We start from the raw sequence: 25740 nt of genomic DNA, 5'->3' as shown, positions 1-25740 counted from the left end.
CAAAGAACTGCAAGTGGCAGCAGCAGCTTTGGACTCATGCTCTTGGGGAAAAAGAACTTATTAGAGGCGATCTACTTACCTACTTACCAATAGGATCCTGCATCCGAGACACCAGCGCCATAACCCTTGTGAGGATACTCCTTCCGGTTTCCTGAGGCGTTGGGTAACATTATCCCTAACTGCATATATTTATCTATATTGATGTACGCACATTACTTACCCTAATTAATTGTACCTTTATTATATTGTTTTATGCACTATGAGCGTTGTGCGCTGTGTCTTTTTTGTCTTCATCGCCTAATACCCTTGCACCAGCCCTAGAGATGTATACTGTGTCATTTTGTTTCCTTAATCGGTGCTAAAGTACCATGAAAAAAAAAAAAAGGTGGGGGAAGGCAACAGGGGGTCAACATGTTTTTTTCAGGGGGAACTTGCTCCTCTAATGAGTGGAATTGTTTGTATCAACAGGCACTGGAATTATCATTATTATCCAGTGTAGCATGTTCATTTTCAAAGAGTTAAACAATGCCCATAAAGAAATGAAACTATTTGAAGTAAAATGTTTGTTTCTAAAATTAAGCTCACCATAAAAACCATGTAGAAGAACTAGCAATTCACTAAAAAAAACATGCTGTCTGCCAATGTTACAAATAGAACTTATAATACAGAATAAATGAGCCGTTTGAGTTGCCTCTTTTTGAAATAGCAGTGCGCTTTCTGGATTAGCAATGATCATTCCTGGAATAGATCCAGCGTGGAGCCCGGGATGAGATGCAGCTGCTTAAATATCTAAAGCAGAAAAAGCAAACAGAAGTTTAAGTGGGGATGTTCTGTGTTCCTCCCTAATACCACCTCGCATTTATCTTCATAAGAACCAAAAAGCCAAGAGCTTCTGTAATGTAGGGTTCAACTTAGGAGGTCCGAGGTATGACAAATGAACCGCATCTTTGAAAGAATAGCACTGTATATCCCTTTCAAGAATTGGATGAAAATGTGTCTTCAGTTCTTAATCATTCCACAATGTCAAGAACACAGACGGTGAATCCTTTGCATACTAGAGGTCACTGTGGAGAGAAAAATTGGTTTCGTGCTAATGATTTGGGCTTTGAAGCAGTCTGAATCCCAGTGTCATTTGTCACCTAGAACAAGTCACTCCAACTCCAAGTGCCTCAGGCACCACATTTAGACTGAGCTCTTCGGGGAAGAGACATGCGCTAGAAAACCACTATGTCCAGCATTTGGTTCCTATCAGAATAAGATAATAAATATTACGATTATTATCATCATCATCATCATCATCAGTCAGTGTCATAAATAGGCAATTCATTAATATAGGTTGCAAGTTGCATCTTTAATTCCTTCTTTATTTAAGTGAGAGATGTAAAATGAGGACCTGAGCTGGATCACCAAAAATGTCACAGGACCGAAAATAGCAAAAAGAAGTGTTTACTGCATTGGGAGATTGATGGTAGAAGAGGAGAGAAGTGAGGGAGGGATAACGAAGAAGGGTAATGTCGTTGAGAATTGGCTCCCCATAATAAATTGTGGTTTCAGAGTGGTTTACCGCCTCTTGTGCAGGGTGGTCTTGGTGCAGAAACCGAATGGGTTAAAAAAGGTCTGCGTCTTCGGGTTTCAGAGATGTGTGTGCTCACATTTGTATAACTAAGGCACCACCAGCCTTGGACCATACAAATATTTGTCAATAGTATGAAGGAAGAGACCTGTACAGTGCTGGCAGATGGAGGACCAAAAAGGGGTAATGCCAAAAAAACTGGCATGTGACCAATAACAGGGAGAGGCACCTCCCTTGGAATAGCCAGGAAATTGCATTATGTCTGAAGAAGTGTATGCTGTGAACAGACAGATCCCGTCTGAGTAGCAAAACCTGCCAACTTCCTCACTTATCGGTAGAAAAATAAAAATGGTTTCTATGTAACGGATAACAAAGTCAAAACGTGCTCTATGACCCAAGACCAAAAGGCACGTCCTACACAAACACAAGAAGGTCTACTCACGGACAATGACTACAACATTCCCCAAAATGTACACTGTAATATCTTTACACCGTTTCCTTGTGTCTGAGCGAGTTCCTGAACATCTCCCTTAAACCCCACTGGCTGTGTATCCGAGAAACTGTTTGTTTTCCCTTGCCTTGCCCAAGAACACTTTGTAAAAATGTAGACGGGGAAGAAGAGATACTGCAATGACTTATTAGGACAACTGCAAAAATATACAAGGCATCTACAAAGATGAAACATTGGCAGGTTTAAGGTTAAGGGATTGCATGTGGTCTAACAAGAAGGAATCGATGTATGTGTTCTACGGAAATGGAATATACCTGTACAAGCTAGTGTTATAGAGGCATTGTTACCCTTGTGAAATTAGTTAGAAATAATTGATTGAAGGGCCTTGCTTTGTGACACTAACAGGAAGATGTTTTAAAAGAGCAATCCCACATAGTCTGCAAGTGAGTTAAGACACGGACTCCGACACCGAGTTTGAAGCAGGGGAACCTGGTTCAATTCCCGGTGTCGGCTCCTTGTGACCTTGGGCAAGTCACTTTACCTCCCTGTGCCTCAGGCACCAAAAACATAGATTGTAAGCTCCACAGGGCAGGGAGCTGTGCCTGCAAAATGTCTCTGTAAAGCGCTACGTAAAACTAGCAGCGCTATACAAGAACAAACAATTATTATTATAATGGAGAAGTGATTGCCAATCAAGTGTTTTCTTCACCTTTAATCCATCCTGGCCTTTTCAAAGAACCAATAAAGATAAGGGATGGGGGGACTTTGGCATATAGTACAAGCGCTTGCTGATCACACAGTGACATCATACAACAGGGAGCAGCCAAAGGTAATCACACCCTTCCCAAGACTCACTTTAAAAAACAAATTTAAAAAAAAGTGTATCAATTACCCAGATGAGACCCCTTAATCCTGTAATATAGTGGACGCACGCGCTGTGCGTGCGCGCGGCAGTTATACTTGGCTGTGGTTAGCTAGCCATTGTATGCTAGGGCGTGGAGCCGGGCAGACTCCGAAAAGTAAATATTCGCGCTGCTACCGCTATGTGTATGTATGTACAATATTAATAAATAATTTATTCTCACAGCATGTCTTTTTTTTTAATTTTTAATATACACACACATATATACACACACACATACACACCTTCCCCAGTGACACACACACACACAGTACCTTCCAAGCCTGTCGCTCACAGCAGCACGGACCATACACACAAAAAGTGTGTGTCATGTGCACGAGCGTTCGCACAGGCACAGGAGCACGCCCACTATATTACGTGCTTTAAACAGGTCACTGGAACTAGTTACCTTTGGTTCTTGGATGCTGGAGAGGACAGAAAGATTTGCATGTTAGGCAAGTACTAAATTGCATTGCTTTTTAAAGATCTATTGCTTTACCCCTTTGCTGGTGGAGTGAAAGGTCCATTATTAGGGGCTTGAAGGCAGATACATCACAATGCAGTGAACAGCTGCCATTTATAACACTGTATTAATCTGAGGAGTATTGCTTTGCTGGTATTTCTCTTTGGACATTTGAGTTTTATGCACCAGAAATTCTCTCTAGGGAGAGGGAGTGGCTCAGTGAGTAACGACACTGACTGGCACTGAGAGTTTGAAGCAGGGGAACCTGGTTCACTTCCCGGTGTCGTCTCCCTGTGACCTTGGGCAAGTCACTTTATCTCCCTGTGCCTCAGGCACCAAAAACATAGATTGTAAGCTCCAAGGGGCAGGGACCTGTGCCTGCAAAAATGTCTCTGTAAAGCGCTACATAAAACTAGCAGCGCTATACAAGAACATGCTAGTATTATTAAATTACCACTAGAAATGTTGATGAATATACAGTAGCTCATACGGCGGGTTCCGTTCCAGGCTGCCGTCGTAAAGCTACTGTTGAGATTATCTTCGGGAGATCTGGATCATTCATCATTGCTGCCATGATCTCATGAGCTTCCGAGTGCCCCTTAAAACTTTACCAAGTACAAATCCATTGTAGTTCATGAGGCCACTTGACTTGGCTTGGCATACTCCAAACGAATGATTCGTCTTTCCAGTAAGAGAGACTCACTCCAATGAGTGAGACTAAATAGGGAAGGAGTCGCCAACTCCAGTCCTCAAGGGCCACCAACAGGTCAGGTTTTAATGATACCTGTGCTTCAGCATAGGTGGTTTAATCAGTGGCTCAGTCATCGACAGCCACCTGTGCGGAGGCAGGGATATCTTTAAAACCTGACTTGTTGGTGGCCCTTGAGGACTCGTTGGCCAGCCCTAGAATAGGGCTACGTTCTGTGCAAGATGGACCTGGGAATTTCAACTACATAATGGGAGAGTGATGTTTCTATTTAAATATACATTACATGTCTTTCAAACACTCGTAAATCGAACGTGAGACATGGTCCCTCAGCCAGTGCCACAGTTATACATAAAGCCTTTGGCTGAACACTGAAATGTTTGTTAGTTGTTATATTAGAAAAGACTTGGCACAGAGTAGAATAATTTCTTTGTTAAACAAAGTGCCAAAAAATGCAACTGATGTAACTCAGTTCATCTTTAGTGCAGGGTAATGTTTGAACAATGGAAACAACAAAGAAGTAGAACCCTAGTCATAATGAGAACGTAACACTAACTAGCTACGGCCAAGAGAAAGACTGACCCAATGTGTGGGAACTCAACCAAGATCGGCAACAAGACTTACCAAACACCATCACACGAACAGTTTAAAGCTGTAGTTTCCTCCTACACTTTTTTTTGCCCGTCAGATTTATTGTAACAGGATAGGAAGCAGGGCGTCCGCGGAGCTGAAATGCGTTATTATCTACTACGGTGACCCACTGATTACAGAGTTACTGCTGAAGGCAGAGTGTCCCCTTCCAGGGGAAAGAAAATGGCGGTTGAAATCTCCCATGTTACGCATTAGAATGCCGATGCGGGTTCCCATTGGCCCGCATAGCATGGGGGATTTAAATACCAGGAAGCACTTTCTACTCTTATCTATATCTTGGAAACCAGGGAGTCCCTGAAGCTGCAAATAATACGGTCTAGCAGTGGGGACCCCCTTGTACCCATCCTGGTAAAGAAAGGGGGAGACTGGGGGGCTGAGGAGGAGGGGGGGGGAGAGAACTGCTGCTTTAAACATTAGTCTGCACTCTAAGAATGGAATTAATTATTGTAATGATCAGGTTTCCTTTTTGATGTAGATGAATATGGGTTTATTTGTTTTAAATATTCCCCGTTCTAGACATCATGACGCGTAGAAGCTCAAGATTGCAATCACAGCGTGCAAACGGTCACAGAAATAGCTCGCGGTGCTGAAATGTGGAATGCTATCAATTGACCAGAGTGCCTTATATATAGGTATCATGCTCCAATGCAAGAGAACGTTATCCTTCCACAGAGAACACGGCCTTTAGGATTAAGGCCACAAGAGAAACACTTACAGAGCATTTAAAAAAAATAAAAATAAAAAAAGAACTGGTCTTTCATTTAAATAAGCGACACTGAATGTTTGCAAACACAAAAATAAGCGATACTCCGTGATTAATCATACTCTGACCACAGAGGTCTGCAAAATGCTTGCACGTGTATTGCTCATGTTGGGAATGTGGGCTGCACTGGAATCTCTTGCCATTAATACTCCATTCTAATGAAGCAAAGTGTCAGCTTATTCTTTTTAAGGCCAAGTAGTATGATGGATGTGCAGTACCTATAAAAAGTACTGGCCCAAACACATTTAAAGTAGCAGTCCATATGTCTTGCTTTTTTTGTTTCTTTTTTTTAATTGTAGGTTTGAAGCAGGGGGGTCTCCGGAGCTGGACCCCATTAATTGTCAGCTCAGGGGACCCCCTGCTTCCAGTGATACTTACCTTTTGTAGGGCGGGGCTGGTATCGCTGTGAGGTTTAAATGCCCAGGTCACATGGGCCAGTAGGAAGCTGCACACGCCTTCCTATTGGCCGGAGTGAAGTGGACCATTTAAACATCACCATTACGCTAGTCACTCGAGTTTCCTGGCTGCAGAGGTGCCCTATGGGAAGTAAGTGTCTCTGAAAGCAGGGGTTGAAATGAAGGGGGCGCAGCTCCGGATAACCCCTGCTTCAAACCTATAAAACAAAAAACAAGCAATGCAGCCTGAACTGCTGCTTCAACTGCGAGGGCAACAGTACGTATGTAACCAAAATAAAGGAAGAAGCTACTTCATCCCAGTGAATATTCAGGAGATTCTTTGCCCCCTGGGCAGTCTTCCTATTGCCTGAGAAGAGGAATCTGGAATAAATGCCTTTTAATCTGCAATGTATTATTATTGTTTATTTGTAAAGCGTCAGCAGAGGGGTACAGAGTAATGCATATTACATAAACTGTTACAAGTGAGGACGGACACGCACGGAAACAAAAAGGTTATGAGGCTCCTGCTCGGGAGAGCTTGCAGTCTAGATCGAACACTAAACATGTGTCTCAATACAGTAGTATATACTTTATAAACAGGGGGGGGGGGGGGGAGTGGGGAGTAGCTTTTGAATCATTTGAAAGAGGCTGAAATCTTCCCAAGCTTGTTGAAGACGGCATTACAGAATATTCAATAGGGCCCCATTTGGGCCTTTACTAAGTGTGTCATGGAAATGTACCGTATAGAAAAAACATTTACAAGGGTAAGAAAAACAATGTATTTTCCCAAGACACATCTCACTCTACATGCAGCACAAGTTCTTGCTCGATGGGAAATGTTCCTGCAAATAAACAAATCGATGTATATTACATGACATCCAGCCTGTCCCCCCCCCTACCCCTCCCCCTCCCCCCCAGCCGCTGGTTACACAGCCCCAGGTAATCTCAAGATTAGAGGACATACCATATGAGACACATTTTATTGTTGCATTAGGAGTCCTCATTCCATGAGCCAGCCAGGGTACATGATGCAGCTGTTTTGGCTGCTCAAGCCAGCTGGCATATTCCTAATGCACAAGGTTTGAGCAGCAAGCAAGTCGCATTTCCAGGAGTAAAATACTGGACAATGCTTCTATGTGTCACACAGTAGGAATTACATGTAACGGTCATTGGGGTCCTAAAGAAGGGATTTATAATATGATACACTTCTGAAACCAAGTGCTGTAATCGTCAGATCGCCTCATTAGAGAATCCGCCTTATCCTGCCCTTCTCTGAAAATGCTCTTTAAAGCGGCAGACCAAGCAATACCCTACAGTACGTGTTTAAAAACAAAACAAAAAATCAGTTCTGTATTATGAGAAGATACATGTAACATTTATAAAAAAAAATAAAACGCTAAAGAACATTGTCACAGTATTATAATATACCCTCTGGTTTACCCTCTAACGAATTTGAGTGTCTGATGCATTTTAGTAAACCGGAATTTGTATGTTAGAGAAGAGCAGACCGTTTGTTTGTGCGTGAGGCAGGTTTCAAAATAAATTAAATGCATCATTTTTCTTATTTAAAAAAAATCAGCCTTTGAGGGAAGAACATCTTTCCAACAATATTTGTATTGTTCAATACTAGGTAAATGAATGTTAATGCAAGTTGTGATGTCCTGAATTATGTGCAAACTCATGCTTAAAAGCTTTGATGCTTCTGTGTTTCTCCCCCCCCCCCCCCCCACCCCCTCACAGCGGAGGTAGCTGTCGAGTTATCTTATGACACATTAATAAGCTTCTGCAGATGCTTCTGATTTCTCTCATTTGAAGGTTAGTTCATGGGTATAGGATAAGAACTGCATGGGTCCTGGCTGCACACTTCTAGTTGCTACAATGTATTAATTCAGTGCATGTAAAAGCCCATGTCCAATGCATGCCCCAATATTCCCATTGCCCAAGGAACAAAAACGCCAAACCCACAGAGACACCGCATCATACTGGGGTCTAAATGCTACCATGATGTATGTCTTTATTTATTTAGCGCCGTTAATGTACATAGCGCTTCACAGCAGTAATATGCCTTGTATGGTCTCTGTTCACGGATAATCCGCTATTAATGGGGTTGCTTTAAAAAATAAAAATAAAATAAAGGAGGACAATATAGGGGAATAATATAAACAGTGTTCCAGGTCACTTCCTTTTACGCCAAAGATGTCATATTTGCACATTTTCAGACAAAAGGCTGTGAGGAGTAACTTGCGACTTCAAAATGTGCCCATTGAGAAATGACCCATGGTGCTTCCACCTTGTAAATAAATTATTTCAACTAATAATAATAGCATGTTCTTGTGGGTCCCTGCCCCGTGGAGCTTACAATCTATGGTTTTGGTGAAATATTCACGTTTATGGAATGTTTTCCATGGATCTCTTATTAGCATTGATATGCCGGCTACCAACTACTCGAATGAAAGACAGACTTCAGTCACAGCATTTGTCGCCTCCCTCACAGTTACAATGTACAGTAGATAAAACTTGTCAACTTTTCCTCCGTAACATTGCCAAGATACGCTCTGTTTACCATGACCCCCTGCAGACGCACTTACAAAAAACACCCTCCTACTGTCTCTGTACGTTCTCCCTACTTGCCACTTAGATTATAAGCTCTTCGGGGCAGGGGCTCCTTTTCCTAAATGTCTACTTTTATCTATGAAGCGCTTCTTCCTATTATGTCACGTGTTACTGCTGTAAAGCGCGATGTACATGGATGGCGCTATACAACTATATACACACATACAGTACATACCTCATCTTACACCCACAGCCCCAGAACTATTTAAGACTATTCCTTATTTATTTCACTTTGAAAAGGTATAATGCACCTTGTTAAACCTGTACCAGTGACCTGGAGTAGTCAAATAGCCTTACATATGACTAACATCAGTTTACGGTTTGGAGTTGGTTAATAACGCTACTCATGACAGATGCCTCTAAATTGTATGTGTTTGGCTGTTTTTATTATCATAAGAGAATACTTCCTAGCACTAATCCCAGTGCGGCTTGTATACCAGAGTTATGAGCCTAGCAGGCTCCCTCGTGCTCATGGAAACATCCATCTCCCTAGGTTGAGACAACTAGATGTTTTAGCACAATACTATTCCATAGGGATCTATGAGAACATCAATGCAAAGGTTAAAGTTGAGGTTTTAACAGGGTTGCATCTATTGAGTTAGTTTTTCTTCTCTCTGAAAAGCCTTTGTATTGTCTTTTGTAGAAAGGTTCTCCACGGTCAAAAACAAAATGGCACTAAGCATCCAGTGGAATAGGGATGGCAAATCCTGCAAAGATTTCCCTACCCACCCCCCACCCCCCACCCATATTTTTACTGTTGACTTTTATTAATACTACACATCAGCTCCTGTAAACCTGCCAGTGTTGTTATGCAAAAGTGCTGTAAGTAGTATTATCTGCCTACTTTACAATGCTTTTCCTTTAAATGTTTAAAGAGAGACATGACATACAGCCATACTGAAAACAGGAAGATCACATTACAAGTACTATACGCAAGTACAATAACGTACATTACAGAATACACATCACAAGAATACTGATTAAGTAAACCCCTCACTTGAGTTGAAAGTGGCTATGAACTGATGTGTTTTTATAACAACTAAAACAATGTCTTATGTACATCTTCCCCCCCCCCCAAAAAAAACTGGTCCTGATCAGAATTGCTAAAATGTTGTAAATAATTACATCTGCTTAGACAACTCTGTGGGGAATGTAGGCATAGATACCCGTGACTCATGGGAAAATGATGCATACTTATCATCAGAGTGAACTTATAGGCATCATGCATAGAATACATGGGTGCTGGAATTAAGGGTACAGGGGGTGCTGCAGCCCGTACTGAGTACATACATTGTTACCTTATGGTAATGTATGCATGTTACCAATTTTGTATGCATTATATTATACCAAACACCAACATACATACTGTATATTTAAAAAGGAAGCTGGCCCATGATAATTGAACACATGGACGATAAAGATGTGTCATGCAGATAGTAAAGATCATGCATCACCATGGAGCACCTAACTGTAGAATGAACAAGCTATTGCATGGATATAAAAAAAAGAAGGGAAATACACAGGGCAATAATGATAGTCTCGTTTATTACTGGTCTTATTTATTTATTTTGTTTGCATTATTGCACTATGTATTTCTCATCTCTTTTTTTTTTTATATCCACCGATTCTGCGCTCGTAATACAAAGAAGATTTACCACGTAAGAACAACGAGAACGTTCGATTTTTGGGTTTCAGAGCAGCGTATCTTTATTCAGTTTTGGTTCACTATTCACCATTTTAGCCTCACTGTGTGTATAACATTAGTATAATTTATTCACTATTTGTCACTTACACGGTTGTTGTTACATGCGCTATAATAATAATATACCACTGTTCTCTTTATTTACTGATCTAAACTGGTGTATGGCTTTTGTCTAAAGAAACCTGAATTTCCTCTGAAAATTATCGCTCTCCTCCGGGTTCATATAAAAAATAGGTTTTGAAGCGCTCCATCCTTTCTTTATCCTATGTACCACCAGAAGAAAGTGGATTTTCACATATCAGGCAAAATGTTTCAACCAATGCACACGTGCAAAAAAAAAAAAAAAAAAGTAGGGTGCTGCTCAACTTGTACCAACACGACTTTAGTTCAGCTCATCATACAAGTACCTCTCTTGTCCATATGCCCATTGGTCAGAGAAACAAGATAATATCTGGAACCAAAAAAAACATCCAGTCAAGTGCTTAATCCATATGCAAGAGCAGAGGGATGTCATGGAAGCCAACACTGCTAATAACCAATACGGCTCCCACAGTGAGTATAAGTGGATCCAACTGGCAGACCTCTTCTGGCTTTTAATAGAATCTGCATTGGTTAAAGGCTAAAAAGTAACTCTAGGACAGGGGTGGCCAACTCCAATCCTCAAGGGCCATCAACAGGTCAGGTTTTTAGGATATCCCTGCTTCTGCACAGGTGGCTCAATCAACGACTGAGCCACCTGTGCTGAAGCAGAGAGATCCTGAAAACCTGACCTGTTGATGGTCCTTGAAGACTGAAGTGAAGCCACTCCTGCTCTAGGAATTTAAAGTTAACGGCTGCTTTTGGTTTCTGTGATTTACTAGTGATTGTTTCCCTGATGGAAATACAGTGATAAGAGTAGTATGTTAAAAATTTAAAACAGAGGAAGAAGAAGGATGGGTCTTTTGGGTAAGCGTAATTTCTTTGAAACAGGTGACACCAACCTTTGTGTAAGCTCCCCAGTTATTTGTGGGCAGGTCACGCAATCTCCCTGTAGCCTTAAGCACATAAATAAGAGTGTCATGGGGACAGAGGCACAAAGCACTGCATTATCCATCAGCACTATATAAGAACTATATTAGTAGTATTCCTAGCAGTAGTCTAAACATTGAAAAGGATGTGTGTTTCGCAGGGAAGTCCAGCTTTAAACTGGCAGTCGAACGTAGCGGGTGAAAACTACTTTTTAGAAACCACTACATTGTCTTCCTTAGGAAGAACGAACCCCCCTTATAGTAACCGTTTTACCGTTGTGAGAAAAAAAAATGCATATGCTTCAAATTTCTCCAGGAACACAAAATTCAAGAATATCAACTACTTACTGTAGGTTTATATGTTTGACAAATTATGGCTTGATAATACAGAGAGCTGGAACAAGTCCACACAACAGCACTCACTTGTATATTTATATCCGGTAGAAATCTCATATGTTTGATTTACTCACTTGTAGAAAAGCATGTAAAGACAATTCAGGTTTGTTTCAAAGTCCATCAGTCATGAAAAGGTTAACCTCCTTTGAAGGAGAGACACCCACCCTAAACAGAGCACCCTGGGGGGTGGTGATGAAGTCATCATAAAAGTGACTAGCACACCTTCATCTATGGCTAAAGGATCCCTGTGTGAAGTCTCCTGGAGTATGACACACAAGTCCATAACCAATTAAATAAGTGTGTGATCTGTGAGGGGGTATTACTCACGACCTCCCTGATCACCACTGCTCCGGAATCCGCATGTACTCGGCTGTCGACAGTAACGAATGGCGGAAGTCCTCACATGGCGGAGGGATGACACGGTGCACAGCAACGAAAAGGATGGTAGAAAAAGTTTATTGCACAGTGAATAGCAGCAAATGAAAAACCACAGTGGGCAGGCTCTTACACATTTCACGCTTGGCAGCTCTTTGACAAAGCGGTGCCAAGCGTGAAACGCGTAAGAACCTGCCCACTGTGGTTTTTCACTTGTTGCTATGCTATTCACTGAGCAATAAACTTTTTCTATTGCAATCCAGTCTACCATCCTTTTCATTGCTGTGTACCGTGTTATCCCTCGGCCATGGGAGGACTTCCGCCCTATTGCTTGATAATGACTTGCCCACACAGCCCCTGCAAGCTTGCAACCCAAACCCACGATCTGTGTGTAAAAAGGAGTGCCAACGAGATTGCGACCTAGTAACACTACGAAAGTCAAAAGCTCCGTTGCAGACAGCGATTTGCACGTGTGACGCAGAAGACAAAACAAAATGCTGACACCACCTTCTCTGGAGCTTCAAATAACAGAGAATCCCTTCCATGTAAAAACAAAAGATACTGTCAGAATACTAATCTGCAGACCCTTGGAGGGATATCCAGGAGAAGGTCCTTACCTTTGTAGCTACACATGCTTTCCCTTTCTTGTATTCTTTAGGACTATTTCGCTTATCGAGCTTGCTCCACAAAGCCTTGGCTTTCCAGCTGGTGACTTTAGACTTGAGCTTTGTGTAGAAGTGCCGGTGGTCCTGCGGATCCAATTCAAGCTGACGGGTGAGGATGTTGAAGGCCTGCAGGGTTCCTTTACAGGTCGTAGCCTGGATAAAGTTTTCGAAGAGCTGACCTGCTTGGTTCTTCTTATCATCCCCGTTTTCACCCATGTTCCGCACAATGCAGGAGAAGCCAAGCGGTTAGGACACCGCTGCATGAACTGGTAAGTCGCCTAGTCCTTGCTCATATGTTACACCTGCACAGAAAGACATCAAAAAGTTACATTTGCACAAGTGAACATCATTTGTTCCTATAGCCATTTAAAAACAAGATGCACCTTTCAGCCACGTAGTCTTAAAAGATTAAAAAGGCTGGGTAGTCCCAATGCTCATATGTAACAAGTAATGGTGTTAATCTAACTTTTGTATCTTTCAGATTTTAAGATGTAATATAAATGTTATTCTTAAAGCAGCCATCCAAGGGTGGAAGTTGGGTGTCTCTAGAGCTGAACCCCATTAATTTCAGCTTCCGGGACCCCGTTTCCAGAGATGCGTACCTCCATAGGGGGTTCCGGTCAAAGTTAAAGGTCCAGGTCACGCGGGCCAATAGGAAGCCGCACCAGATAAAGTCACGGCTTCCTCTTGGCCCGCGGGAGCTTTGAACGGCGCCATTACGATAACCCCAGTCGGGGGGGGGGATCAGCTACCGGCACCCACTATGCTGGCAAGTATCTCGGGAAGCAGGGGGTCCCCGAAGCCGAAATTAATGGGGTTGAGCTCCGGACACCTCCACTTCAATCCTATGTAAAAGAAGAAAAAAAACATCCGCTTGGATTGCCGCTTTAAAGCCTAAGCATTCAAAACACAACTACAAATATCACTGGATATGCAATGCATATACCCCCAGAGTCATCAAGTGCTGTTATCAGCTAACAAATCTGATCAAGGGCCTGATGAATTTGCCTCGTGCTTTTAGGAGAGGTGTTCTCCCTCCTCAACGCACAATAATGCACCAATTATATTAAATTAATAAATAGAAAAAAAAACAAGAAAAAAAACACTGGAAACTTTTCCAGTAAAGCAAGTAATAAGGATGAAATAGGAGAGAAAGACAAAGGGGAGAATCAAGTTGATGGAACTGCAGCTTTAGAAGTGATCAGTGTGCAAAAGTATTCCCACTTATCAGAAACTAGTTTATCATCTTGGTCAGACTGCAGTTGAAGCCAAAGTGAGCATCCCCTGCAGGGGTCCTCAAGACCCCTCATCCCCCTCCCCCCAACAGGTCAGGTTTTAAGGACCTCTCAGCTTCAGCACAGGTTGCTCAATCGGGGGATATCCTTAAAACCTGACCTGAAGGGGGTCTTGAGGACTGTAGTTGAGCACCCATGCCCTAATGCAAACAGTCAAACCCAATTACAGTGTAAGTCGTGATAAATCCCTCAATATATTTAATGCTCCCCAGTACTGTAATGGTTCATTTTTGGAACGGAAATCTGTTTCACAACTTAGAAGGGGGAAAAAAAAATATAGAGAGACAATAACATTTAAAATATGTTTATTTTATCGTAAGTGGAAGGGAAAAAAAAAACTAAATCTAGCTTTCATGCACCTGCTTTATGTCAAATTAAATCTGAAATGAGCCATTGAACTAGGCTGCCCCTTGTGATGTGGTGAGCCGTTTTCTGTTTTTGGAACAACTTCTGGTAAAGATGAAAAAGCACTCCACGTTCATCCAAAAAAAACTAAAATAACTTATTTAGTGTTCCTCCCATGCCTTGCGTTCCAAAACCACACTTAGACACTCCTTATGAAAAACAAAAAAAATCAAGCACACGGATCTCAATTCAAATTCACAAGGGTGGGAGGGGGGGGAAGAGAGAGAGCATTCTCAGCACAAGGCTTTCAAACAATGTTTCCATCAACATCAGGGAAAATCTCCCACCTTTCCAGTTCACCTCCACTGTGAAGCATTTGGTTACTGGTATCTATTGCTCGCTGTAATGACACACACTGGGCAACTTTTGGGTAGTCGGTGTGTTAAAAAAAAAATTATTGATTAAAAATAATTTTTTTAAATAAGGGTGCCAAAAAATGAATTTTAAAAAGGTGCAATTTCCAAGTATTTAAACATTTAAAAAAAAAAAAAAAAAGATATATATATATATTTATTTTTTTTGAAGGAGCAATTCATGCTTTTTTTTTTATAATTACTGTTTAACATAAGTTTGAGAAACAAGGAAAGACTCAGGCGTTAAACTCTGTGGGGAGTGAGTAGGGAGAGGAGATGAGAAGATGCTTTCAATGAGCCTGACGAAGCCGTGGTAGACGGCCAAACGCAATGCTCGAAACTGTCCTAGCTTAGCCCAAGGAGGCTTCCGCAGTTATCCGAGAACACCCATCATTCTATCTGAGCAGTTTCTCTCCACCGGACGCGGTAGCAGTGATCCCACACTGCGAGAGTGGATCCGGATTCATGTGGTCGCCGATACGGGCTTGCTTATATGTAAATGTGTATGTGCTTCTATTTTTAATAAATGTTTATTGCATATTTGAACACACGCTCCATATATTTTATTTCAACTCGGCGGAGATACGAAGAGGTGACGTCATCGAGCCATTGGAGCACTATCTATCGTGGCGAACGCCGATGGAGGCTTATCAAGTTGAAGTGGAAAGCAGATTTTGAAAAGACTCTTTAAGTAGGGTGACCAGATTTTCAAAATGAAAAACCGGGACACATTAAAAAATTATTTATAAAACAAATTACATCATGTGGCGCACCCCATTGCCATGACAACGAGACACTGACGTCAGGCGGTGACATGTTGCCATGACAATGTGGCATCACGTGATGCCTCGGCGCCATAATATGTCCCGTTGTCATGTCAACTTGATGCCGCGTGACGTCATGGAGCGTCTCGTTGTTATGGCAATGTGCATTACGTGATGTCGCGCAGCCATGTTGATGGAATTTGAAGGGGAGGATACAGCCACACACAGACACACAGACAGTGACACACACACACAGTGACAGTGACAGTGACACACACACACAGTGACACACACACACACAGTGACAGTGATACACACACACAGTGACACACACACACACACAGTGACAGTGACAGTGACACACACACACACACAGTGACAGTGACACACACACACACACACACACACACACACACACACAATAAGCCCACCTCTGCAAACACACACATAAAAATAAGGCCTCTCCCCTTCTTGGGGTGCGTAAGGTGCCTGGGAGGGGGTATAAGGGGGCATGTGGGTTACCTGGGGCCCGTGGATGGGCTGCTGGAGCAGCATTAGTAGCCAGTGCAGATGAGACTGGCAGGCCCGCGGAGCCCAAAGGGAGGGACAGAGGGGCGGAGCCTAAAGAAGGGGAGGGCCCGGCATTACTGGAGGAGAGAAGGGAGGAGGACAGTGCTGAAGGAAGGGGGGGCCCGACTTGCAGCACCTCGTCAAAACTCCACCCCCCTTGCATCCTCCAATCACAGCCGGCATTCTCCTGCTATCTCTGCGCCCCCCTCCGCCCGCTTGGGAGGGCAGCCAGCATCCTCTGCTCCCTGCAGCCCCAAAAGCCGGGACCCCAAGTAAAAACCGGGACAATTTGAGAATTAATTGAAAACCGGGACAGCACATAAAAAAACGGGACAGCACATGAAAAACCGGGACTGTCCCGGCTAAACCAGGATGACTGGTCACCCTATCTTTACGTGCCTGTACTTACACATGGCTGTGTAAGTAATGTTCATTCATTTACTTATATCCCTGCCCTCATTCACACGGAGTATTGCCCTCTGTGTTCATCCAGTTTATTGCATCAGGGTGGGCACTCTGTTGTATTTTGAGTGCAAATTTTATTCATGTTCATTTGCTGATCATTTCCTTTGCTCCCCCCCATCCTTTCTGTTTACCTAACATAAGTTTGAAGAAGGGGGTCTCCGGAGTTGAACCCCATTAATTTCAGCTCCAGAGAGCTCATGCTTCCCGAGATATAGACCAAAGGAGGGGGTGCCCGTATCATGGCAAAGTTTAAAACTCCCACATCACGCGGGCCAATAGGAAGCCGAACCCGATGATGTCACGACTTCCCGTAGGGTGCGAGAGCTTTGTAACTCCGCTATTATGTGATCCCTGCTAGCCTAGTGGCTACTGACACCGCCTTCAGAGTTATCTCCAGAATCAGGGGGTCCCCAGAGGTGATATTAATGGGGTTCAGCTCCAAAACAAACACACAAAAAAAATCGCCTGCTTGGATTGCCGCTTTAAAAAGAGAGACCACCCTGAGTCTTGGGGCTATTCGTCTTTATAAAAACCAAAGCTTCATTTCAGGATTTCAGTGACTTTGAAGAGCTACTGCAGAAAACCTTGGTTGTTTTAAAGGAGACATCTTTAAAATGGAGTCAACACCTCTGAAAAAGAAGACTTGCGAGATTTCATTTATGAGCTAGATAACAAAAGCAAATCACTCAATCATACACAGAAAAAAAAATATCTAGGTAATGGCTATAAAAAATGTGTGTGTATATATGTACAGGCATACCCCGGTTTAAGGACACTCACTTTAAGTACACTTGCGAGTAAGTACATCTCGCTCAATAGGCAAACGGCAGCTCACGCATGCGCCTGTCAGCACGTCCTGAACAGCAATACCGGTTCCCTACCTGCACCGAAGCTGTGCGCAAGCGGGGAGACTATAGAGCCTGTTACACATGCGTTATTTACATCAGTTATGCACGTATATGACGATTGCAGTACAGTACATGCATCGATAAAGTGAAGCACTACCTTTTTCCCACTTAAGTACATTTTCGCTTTACATACATGCTCCGGTCCCATTGCGTACGTTAATGCGGGGTATGCCTGTATGTGTGTGTACAAAGGTTGAATTAAAATAAATAGTGGATAGATCGATAGATAGATTAGATCGATTCAGTATTAGGTGATAAATTGTTAGTCCAAATAAAAAAAGGTATGGCCTAATACTGAAGTACTCATTGATTCTGCACTATCGCAACTGAAATAACACGGCTATTTCCGTTATATATAAATAGTGTGTGTGTGTGATACATACACACACACACACACACACACACACACACTTTATTTTAATTCAACCTTTCAAAAAACAACTAAAAAAAAAAAAAGTAGGTGGGGGTTTTGCATTTCCTTACATTCAGCAGGAGGTACCGTCCGGCCCCATCACTGAGCACCTCCTACAGATGGTAAGGCAGAGAGGCACTGACATTTTTGCACAAAACAGGGTCATGTTTACTAATTGGTGCCAAGCCTTAGATCATTTGCTTAGCACCGTTTAGGGAACAGAGCCCACAGCCCCCTCTCCATACATATTCTGTTCCCTGGGTCTCAGAATGCCATGTTACAGCCGGACATTACTGTCAAGTTGCCAAATTTCGTGCACTGATATTTTTAAACAAGTGGAAACACTTTGTCGGACAGAATAAGTATTTTAAATAAATGGTTAAAAGGTCAATTGCATCTAAGTAAATAACATCCAACTTTGGATCACTTTATTTTTGGAAACTGTTCTGCAAAACATCCAAGTTTTAAAAGTTCCTGATAGAGATATAGATTTTATTATTATTATTGTTTTTCAGAGGCTTGTTACAGAGCCTGGGAATAAACGATAATTTTTCATATTGCTCTCAACATTTGAGTCTTTCAAAAAAAATGCAAACACAGCCACACCCATGGGGCAAAATGAATGACCTATTATTGCAAATGGGTTAATGTGAGTTGTGTGTGCAAATGAAAAAGAGAGAATAGACCTGGGAGGTTTTTTTTGCTGTACACACAATCAGATCTATGACTTCACAGTTTATCCAAGCCAGGGGTGGCCAACTCCCAGTCCTCAAGGGCCACCAACAGGTTAGGCCTTCAGGATATCCCTGCTTCAGCACAGGTGGCTCAATCAGAATGACTGAGCCACCTTTGCTGAAGCAGGGATATCCTGAAGGCCTAACCTGTTGGTGGCCCTTGAGGACTGGGAGGTGGCCACCCCTGATCTAAGCCATGCGTTGCAAGCCCGCCGGGCAGTAAAGGTGATGAAGACCATAACAAAATGTGTAGAACTGGACATTACAATGTTTTAACTATAATAAAATGATGTACATATTTTGTGTCACCCTATGGTCTTAGCAAAAGTAAAAATGGAAGCTAAATCAAGACTTGGCATCACACCCTGAGTTCTAGTATTTTTTCACAATGGTTTTTACAGTACATTATAAATAATCCTATAGCCTACACAGAACATTGGTTTCCAGTGTAAAAAAAAATGAAAAATAAATATAATATATATATTTTTTTTTTCCAGAAATTGAATACGTCAAAAAAGAAACCACAGAAAATAATAATAAGACTTTGGAAACTTTGTTGTAAAAAAACAAACAAATATATAATAGTTATACACTCCTATTAATGCAATTATCATTCTGACTGTGAAATGTACGTAATGTTGGAACCAGGCTGTTATTTTTTTTTTCTCTTTCTCACAGTCAGATATTATTTATTATAATCTTGGGAGTTGAACAGAGAGGTCAGATCCTCATAATACAGTCATTTAAATCTCTATGCTATCAGATACAAGGTCACAATGATTTCATAATTACTGTATGTCCAGGCGCAACGAGAAGATACAAGAAGGGTCATTTGGAAAATAGTATTTGTGGAGGTCGTGAGCAAAACTAATAGGATAGGAAAGAGGGAAATATTCTCAGTGTCTGGCATTTTTGATACAGGCAGCCATTAATTACAACAAGATTATGCTGATAGAGGAGAAATATAGAACAATGAGTCTAAAAACCAAAGTACAAGCTGATATTCTCCAGAGAACATGCCATTGGTAAGAATCATGGCTGCCTGTTTCATTGCACCCGTCTAAGCACTGACCTCATACCACTGAATGGATACCACCAACACAAAGTATTATACACACAGGCAAGCAGGTAGGACAGGGGGGCTCAACCGCCGCCACAACTGGTCAGGTTTTCAGGATGTCCCAGCTTAAGCACAAGTGGCTCAATCAGAGGCTCAGTCAAAGACACTGACTGAGCCACCTGTGCTGAAGCAGGGATATCCTGAAAATCTCACCAGTTGGGGGAGGACTGGGGTTGAGCTCCCCGGAGGTAGAACACTTTTACATTTTACTTGCAAGTATAGTAGTTAAACATTGATGTAATTGTATGTATAGTAATTGCTTGTTTACGTGGAAAATCCTTACCACACAAAGGCCCAACCTGTATTCTGCCCTGTGATGGAGAAATGTCAATGTCGTTTTTTTCCCCCCTTAATAGTGGTCCTAGAGAAGAGTAGACTTGTTGAATGGAATGGACATTTTAATGGGCCATCAATAACGTTCTAGCAGCTTCTTCCTCCTGTGTGGTGACTCCACACAGTCATCAATTAAGCCTGGCTGATCTGTTGAAATGTATTACAGCCCAACAGAAATCTCAAGTCATTTATTTGGTCTGCTATGATTGGGTAAGTAAGGTCGTAAATAAAAAAATAATCTATTAAAAATACCCAATGTTCTCTGGCACAGTATATTTTAATGCTCTTAAATATTAACGATATATTTTAATGGTATTTGGGAGAGGCCTAGTGCTAATGTCCCTGCAGATGAACACAATTGAAATCCAAGTTCGCTCCTTTTGATTTTGAGCAAATTACTTTACCTCCTTGTTCTAATCTTTAGTAAGTATTGTGAAACCTCCAAGAATGAGGGGTCTAGGCTTTGGGGGGCTGGGGAGGAATCATCTATGCACAGCACTATGTACACAGCAGAGTAAAATATTTATATATTTACATATATACATATACAGTGTTTGACAAACCTATACATTTGCACACTCCGGGCGAGTGGATTTAACATCGTGGAGAGCTCCTATTGGCCCAAGCAGCACATTTGTGGTACTAGGTGGCGAGTAGATTTTTTGGTGATTTGTCGACGTGTGTGTGTGTGTGTGTGTGTGTGTGTATATACACACACACAGAGCACAACTGGCACTCCAAGCAAAAGAGTCAAATCATCAGGTGCATGTTCCATAAGACAAGTATATGCAACAGATTGCCTTCCCAGCTGGGAAGGCAAAGAAACAGCACTCAGTAGTATGTAGCAAAAAGATTGTATTCAAACAACATGACAGCACATGTGTAAACCAACGTTTCGGTTCACTAAGGACCTTCTTCAGGGAGGTGCTAAGGAACACTGGAACCAGGAAGACATATATACCCCCACCCACCAAGAGTAGACAATTAAAAATCCATTAATCAGTTCATCAGGGAGCTCCACATCACCTTTGCATAGCACTGACAGGCGGCGGCCATCTTGGAAAAACAGAGCTTATGTAAACATTGGGAGTGAGCACTGCATGCAGGACAGCCTCTGAAACAGCACCATAGAGAGGATGCTCTAGGTGGCAGTGCTGGGTAACTGAGGACGCCTCCTCTCTAATAATAATAATAATAATATTTTTTATACACAGTACTGTAAATAGAATTTTCCAGACATTAGTCATTCTCCTGTAGAGCTTACAATCTAATCGTGGTACAGGGAGATGGAGTAACTTTTCAAAGTCACAATGAGCCGACACTGGGATATAACCTGGGTTCACCCACTTTAAAGACTTATGAAGAAGCTCAGAAAAAAAAATATTAATTGCAACCATCTTTAATGAGGATCACACATTTTACATCTAGTATTCTTCATAGTATTTAAGTTTCGAGAAGGATGTGATGAGGGTGAATAGGGAAGGTAAAGGCAATCCAAAAGCCAATGTGGTCTGTCTTGTTTCTACCTTGCAGATTCAACCAGTCCAGGATTTGAAATTAAACTGAGGGACTTAAAAGGCTAAAGTGATTTGATAAGGACGCAGAGTCTAGTCTCTGAAATGTTCTATCCCAGTTTAACCCTCATGGCTAACTGGGCCAGTTTACCATAGATCTCAGGGAGTCTAAAGTTGACCAACAAAAATGAATTATTCTACTCACAAGTCTATTGTTGTTTTATATATTTCTCAACAGCAAGACCAACCAAAAATGCCTTACTGTATGTATGTAGACCGGACCCACACCAGTGCTACGATAAAATGGGTGTTTATACTTTTGTAACCATTCTTTCACAGTCATAGCTATACAAAAGCTGTATCTCGCCCAGCTGGCTTCAAAAACAAAAGTTGCTTTTAATGCTCTAATCATATGCACTCAAGGAGAACGTCCGATAAGTAATAAACCCCTATTAAAACATTTTAACCATGTATAATTAAAAGTTACATTGTATGTCTAAAGAAAGCAAAAGTTGGTTTCACAAGCATTTTAAACAGCTTATGATCGTTTCCGGATATGTGCATACTGTACCTAAAAAGATATTCAACGTGTATCTACAATGATTTACATTTGACACAAAAGAGAGTGCTGACATTATTCTTATATATTCAATTCAAGGTTCCTGATTTTTTTTCTTTTACTAACCAGTGCTATCTAAATGACCCATAGCATGCATTTATCTGCAGTAATGTATTTTGCCACTGTCCTTTTCAACAATGAAATAAATAGATCAGTGTCAGAAAATAAATAGTTTTTCCCCACAAACCTGCCTAAAAAACCCAAAATATGCATCGTTGCCATGTGTGAAATTCACGGGACTTTATCCTGAGGCTCGGTGTGGTTCTGGACTTACAAGGTTACACGGTATCAGCCCGTTTTGCTGGAGGAATGCGAGATATTTCAAGCATGAACCTTTTTCGACAAGTGCAGCTCTGCCCAGCCAACCCGACCCTCCAATGATAGCAGCGACTATAAGTAGAACAGGAAAAATGCCCCTGTTGTGTTGAGTAGATAACGGCCTTGTGGGGGCTGCATTAAGATTTGTGGCTTGTCACCAAAGTGTGCTTTAACTGGAGTATATGATCATGTATATGCCAACGTCATTGGAATACGCTAGGTATATCTGAAGCAGGCTTCCACTTGCAGTCCATCTTTTTATGTTGCCCATTATTCAAGGGTTTTCATTCATAATTAGGATACAGGACTATGCCCCAACAGTAGTTTCTTATTAGGCAAGTCGGAATTGATCCGTGGGATCTGGTATCGGAATTTAGTGTTTTCCATATTTGGAGCAATACACTGCGGTCAGTGAGGTTTCATTAATATCTTCTATTTAATGCTTAACCCCATCAAAACCACGTTGAAAAGCCACACAAAATAAAAATCGCTGGCCTGCCTGGAAGCACAGTGTCTAAAATGCTTCCACCAAGTACTCCTTACCCAGGTATGTTTAATACACTGTGCTATTTTAAGGAACTGTCTCAACTCCTGCAGTTCAGGGCTCACTGATGAGGTAGCACGTTCTCCAATGAGGGTCTACAGCAGGCCTGCACAACTCCAGTCGTCGAGGGCTGCAAACAGGCCAAGTTTTCAGGATATCCCTTCTTCAGCACAGCTGGCTCAATATGACTGAGCCACTAATTGAGCCAGCTGTGCTGATTTTGGGATATCCTGAAAACCTGGCCTGTTTGCGGCCCTCAAGGGCTGGAGTTGTGCAGGCCTCGTCTACAGAATATTAGCAAATGTTGCATGCAAGAACAACGCCATCTGTTCTGTTACCAGGAGTGTGCCAATGCAACAAAAGCAACTATCGTGGCAGTGATCCCCATGATGTAGTGATGGTGGCGGCCATCTTAAATGAGCCCTCACAAAAATTATTCTAACCCGGTTTTCTCACACAAGATTTTATTTAAAAAAAGGAAAATGGTAGTTTGCACACCTGGCATAGCGAACTAAAGTATTATAAAAGTTTGGTGTTTATAACAGAAACGTCTGATATAACTTCAAATATACATGTCAATTCTGCTATTACATTGTGGAGTCTTCGAAACCTTTTGCTGTAAATTCGGTATCCAGCAGGAATAAAATCGTTTAAAAAAAATTAAATAAAAGAATACAATAAAAGTACAGTATCCGTTTACTGGCTATGTGATGTGTTAAAGTGACGAGATAAAAGCCCTGCATGGTTTCTGGACATGGAGACTCTTTGGGTAGTATGCCTGCAGTGGGCAGATGTATTAAATAAGCCAGAAGCACACTAGCAGATGAAAAAATAAGCAAATCACATTGGGGGGGTGGGCGGAGAGAAAGTTAAGATTTAATATTACATAGGATTCCCACCACATGCAAAATTGGCCTGAAAAGCAACGTGTCTGCAATTCATCTTGATAATGCTCCCATTGATGTTGTTATCTTGGCTTTGAATGCTGTAACCTAGCTTGATTTATGGGCCCCACGGGGCTAATCGAAGACCACATTAGAAACATTAATGAGACTGGAAGGTAAATATATTTGGAGTTGCAACCCTTAAACCGCTACTTAATAAAGAAGTTATCCTGCGGTAGGGCTGGCTCGTCCTCCCTTGTGGACACGCTTTTCTTACCGTGTAGGATCCACAATAATATATCACTCTGCTAGTCAAACAATTACTGTATACAGTATGTATGGGCTATACCCGTGGTTTCCAACCTTTTTTTGGTTAAGGAACCCTATGTGAAATTCTGAGGAACCCCCAACCCTCTCTAATAGCACGTCTGTGATCAGATGCATTGTAAGGAACCCCAACCTTCTCTAATAGCACGTCTGTGATCAGATGCATTGTAAGGAACCCCCAACCCCGCTCTTGTAGCTCACCTAAGATCAAATACATTGTAAATTCTTCTCTATTTGGTACAATTCTAAAATGACCTGAAAATTACAGGAAACCCTTTAGGATGCCCGGGGAGCCCACAGGTTCCTAGGAATCCTGGTTGAAAAACTCTGATTTATAGCATACAGCAGGGGAGCGCAAACTTTTCTGTTCGTGTCTCAGTCTGCGCTCGCACCTCCCCTCCCCCCCACAACGGAACTCGCGCTTCGGTTGCGTCATATGACGTCACGTGACAATGCATTTCCATTAGACCCCGCGACGTCGCTGAAGAGCAGGTAAGAGAAGTTACAGAGGCCTCACCCGGCATTTAAATTTAAATGCCTTGGGGAAGAGCGTGGGGCTTCTGCAACAGCCGTGCCCCCATTTTAAAATCCTTTCCCCCCCCCCCGTTTGCGCACCCGTGGCATACAGCACCAAAAATGAAGCACAAAAACATGTCCTCTGACAAGCCTCAGTTCTTGGCAACAATTACAGAGATATATAGAAACGACATTTTGCCTCTTAGGCCTTGTACATTGTAGGTGTGCGTGACGGAGCGCGTGACGGAGCGCGTGATGTCATGTGCGCCTGAAGCACAGGCGATTCGTGGCCTGTGGGGTCTGGAGGAGACACGACCAAGAGCAGCTCTAATTTAATGTTTGGGGGCATGCCTGTGACGTCACGTGAGCAGTTCGCCCTCATTGGCTGAACTGCGCAGGTGAACCATCCGTCGCGAGACAAAATCAAAAAAGATTTTCTCTCGCAAAAAAAATCGGATGCCCCATCATGCTTGCTCTAAGGCCGTGCGCACTGCCTTACAGACTTGCGTGCGGTGCGCGCGCGGCGTCGCAGTCGTGCTTACTATGGACGCGGGCTTATTCTGCAGTGTAGATCTGCCAGAGTGGCCATTGAGATCGTCTCCAGCCAACAATCCCCATCAATGTCAGTGAAAATGGCCCAAATAGCCACTTTGCCAGATGTAGACTTATAACAATACAGTAAGAATGAATGGCTCTTATCCTCTCACGTTTGTTCTGGAGTCATGGATTTGCCCTAAATTACATTATACTATGGTCCATTCATATGCTGTAAAAAATAATAATAGATATTTCAATGATAGTCAGGGTTGTGGTTATCTGCCCACTGCATGTATGAAGATCTAAGTCAGTGCTTCCCAAAAATGTTTGACATTGTGCACCCCCCTGCTAGAGTGTTCTGCGAACCCCTAGTTAATACATCTAATTGCCTACTCAGACTATTGCTAACAAGACTGGTTCATCAATCTCAGGTAGTATACGGTTATCCTGAGGTCATGAGG

At 42.2% G+C, this 25740-nt stretch overlaps 1 protein-coding gene across 17 annotated transcripts in view; it reads right to left on the bottom strand.

The window, feature by feature from the left end:
- The window catches only part of MICAL2 (microtubule associated monooxygenase, calponin and LIM domain containing 2), a 238216-nt gene that overhangs the window by 142802 nt on the left and 69674 nt on the right, over positions 1–25740 (bottom strand). For all 17 annotated transcript variants that reach the window (XR_012787567.1, XM_075567121.1, XM_075567123.1 and 14 more), the window contains exon 2: positions 12614–12963. Coding sequence is in view for 16 of the 17 variants with exons in the window: in XM_075567121.1 (XP_075423236.1) it covers positions 12614–12877 (264 nt within the window). In the remaining variant the exon portion in view is untranslated. The remainder of the gene's footprint in view (positions 1–12613; positions 12964–25740) is intronic.

This window comes from Ascaphus truei, chromosome 12 (assembly GCF_040206685.1).
Source record: "Ascaphus truei isolate aAscTru1 chromosome 12, aAscTru1.hap1, whole genome shotgun sequence".
NCBI classification, from domain to species: domain Eukaryota; kingdom Metazoa; phylum Chordata; class Amphibia; order Anura; family Ascaphidae; genus Ascaphus; species Ascaphus truei.
Note: the sequence above shows the minus strand (reverse complement) of the source record. Positions and strands in the feature narration are given on the sequence as shown.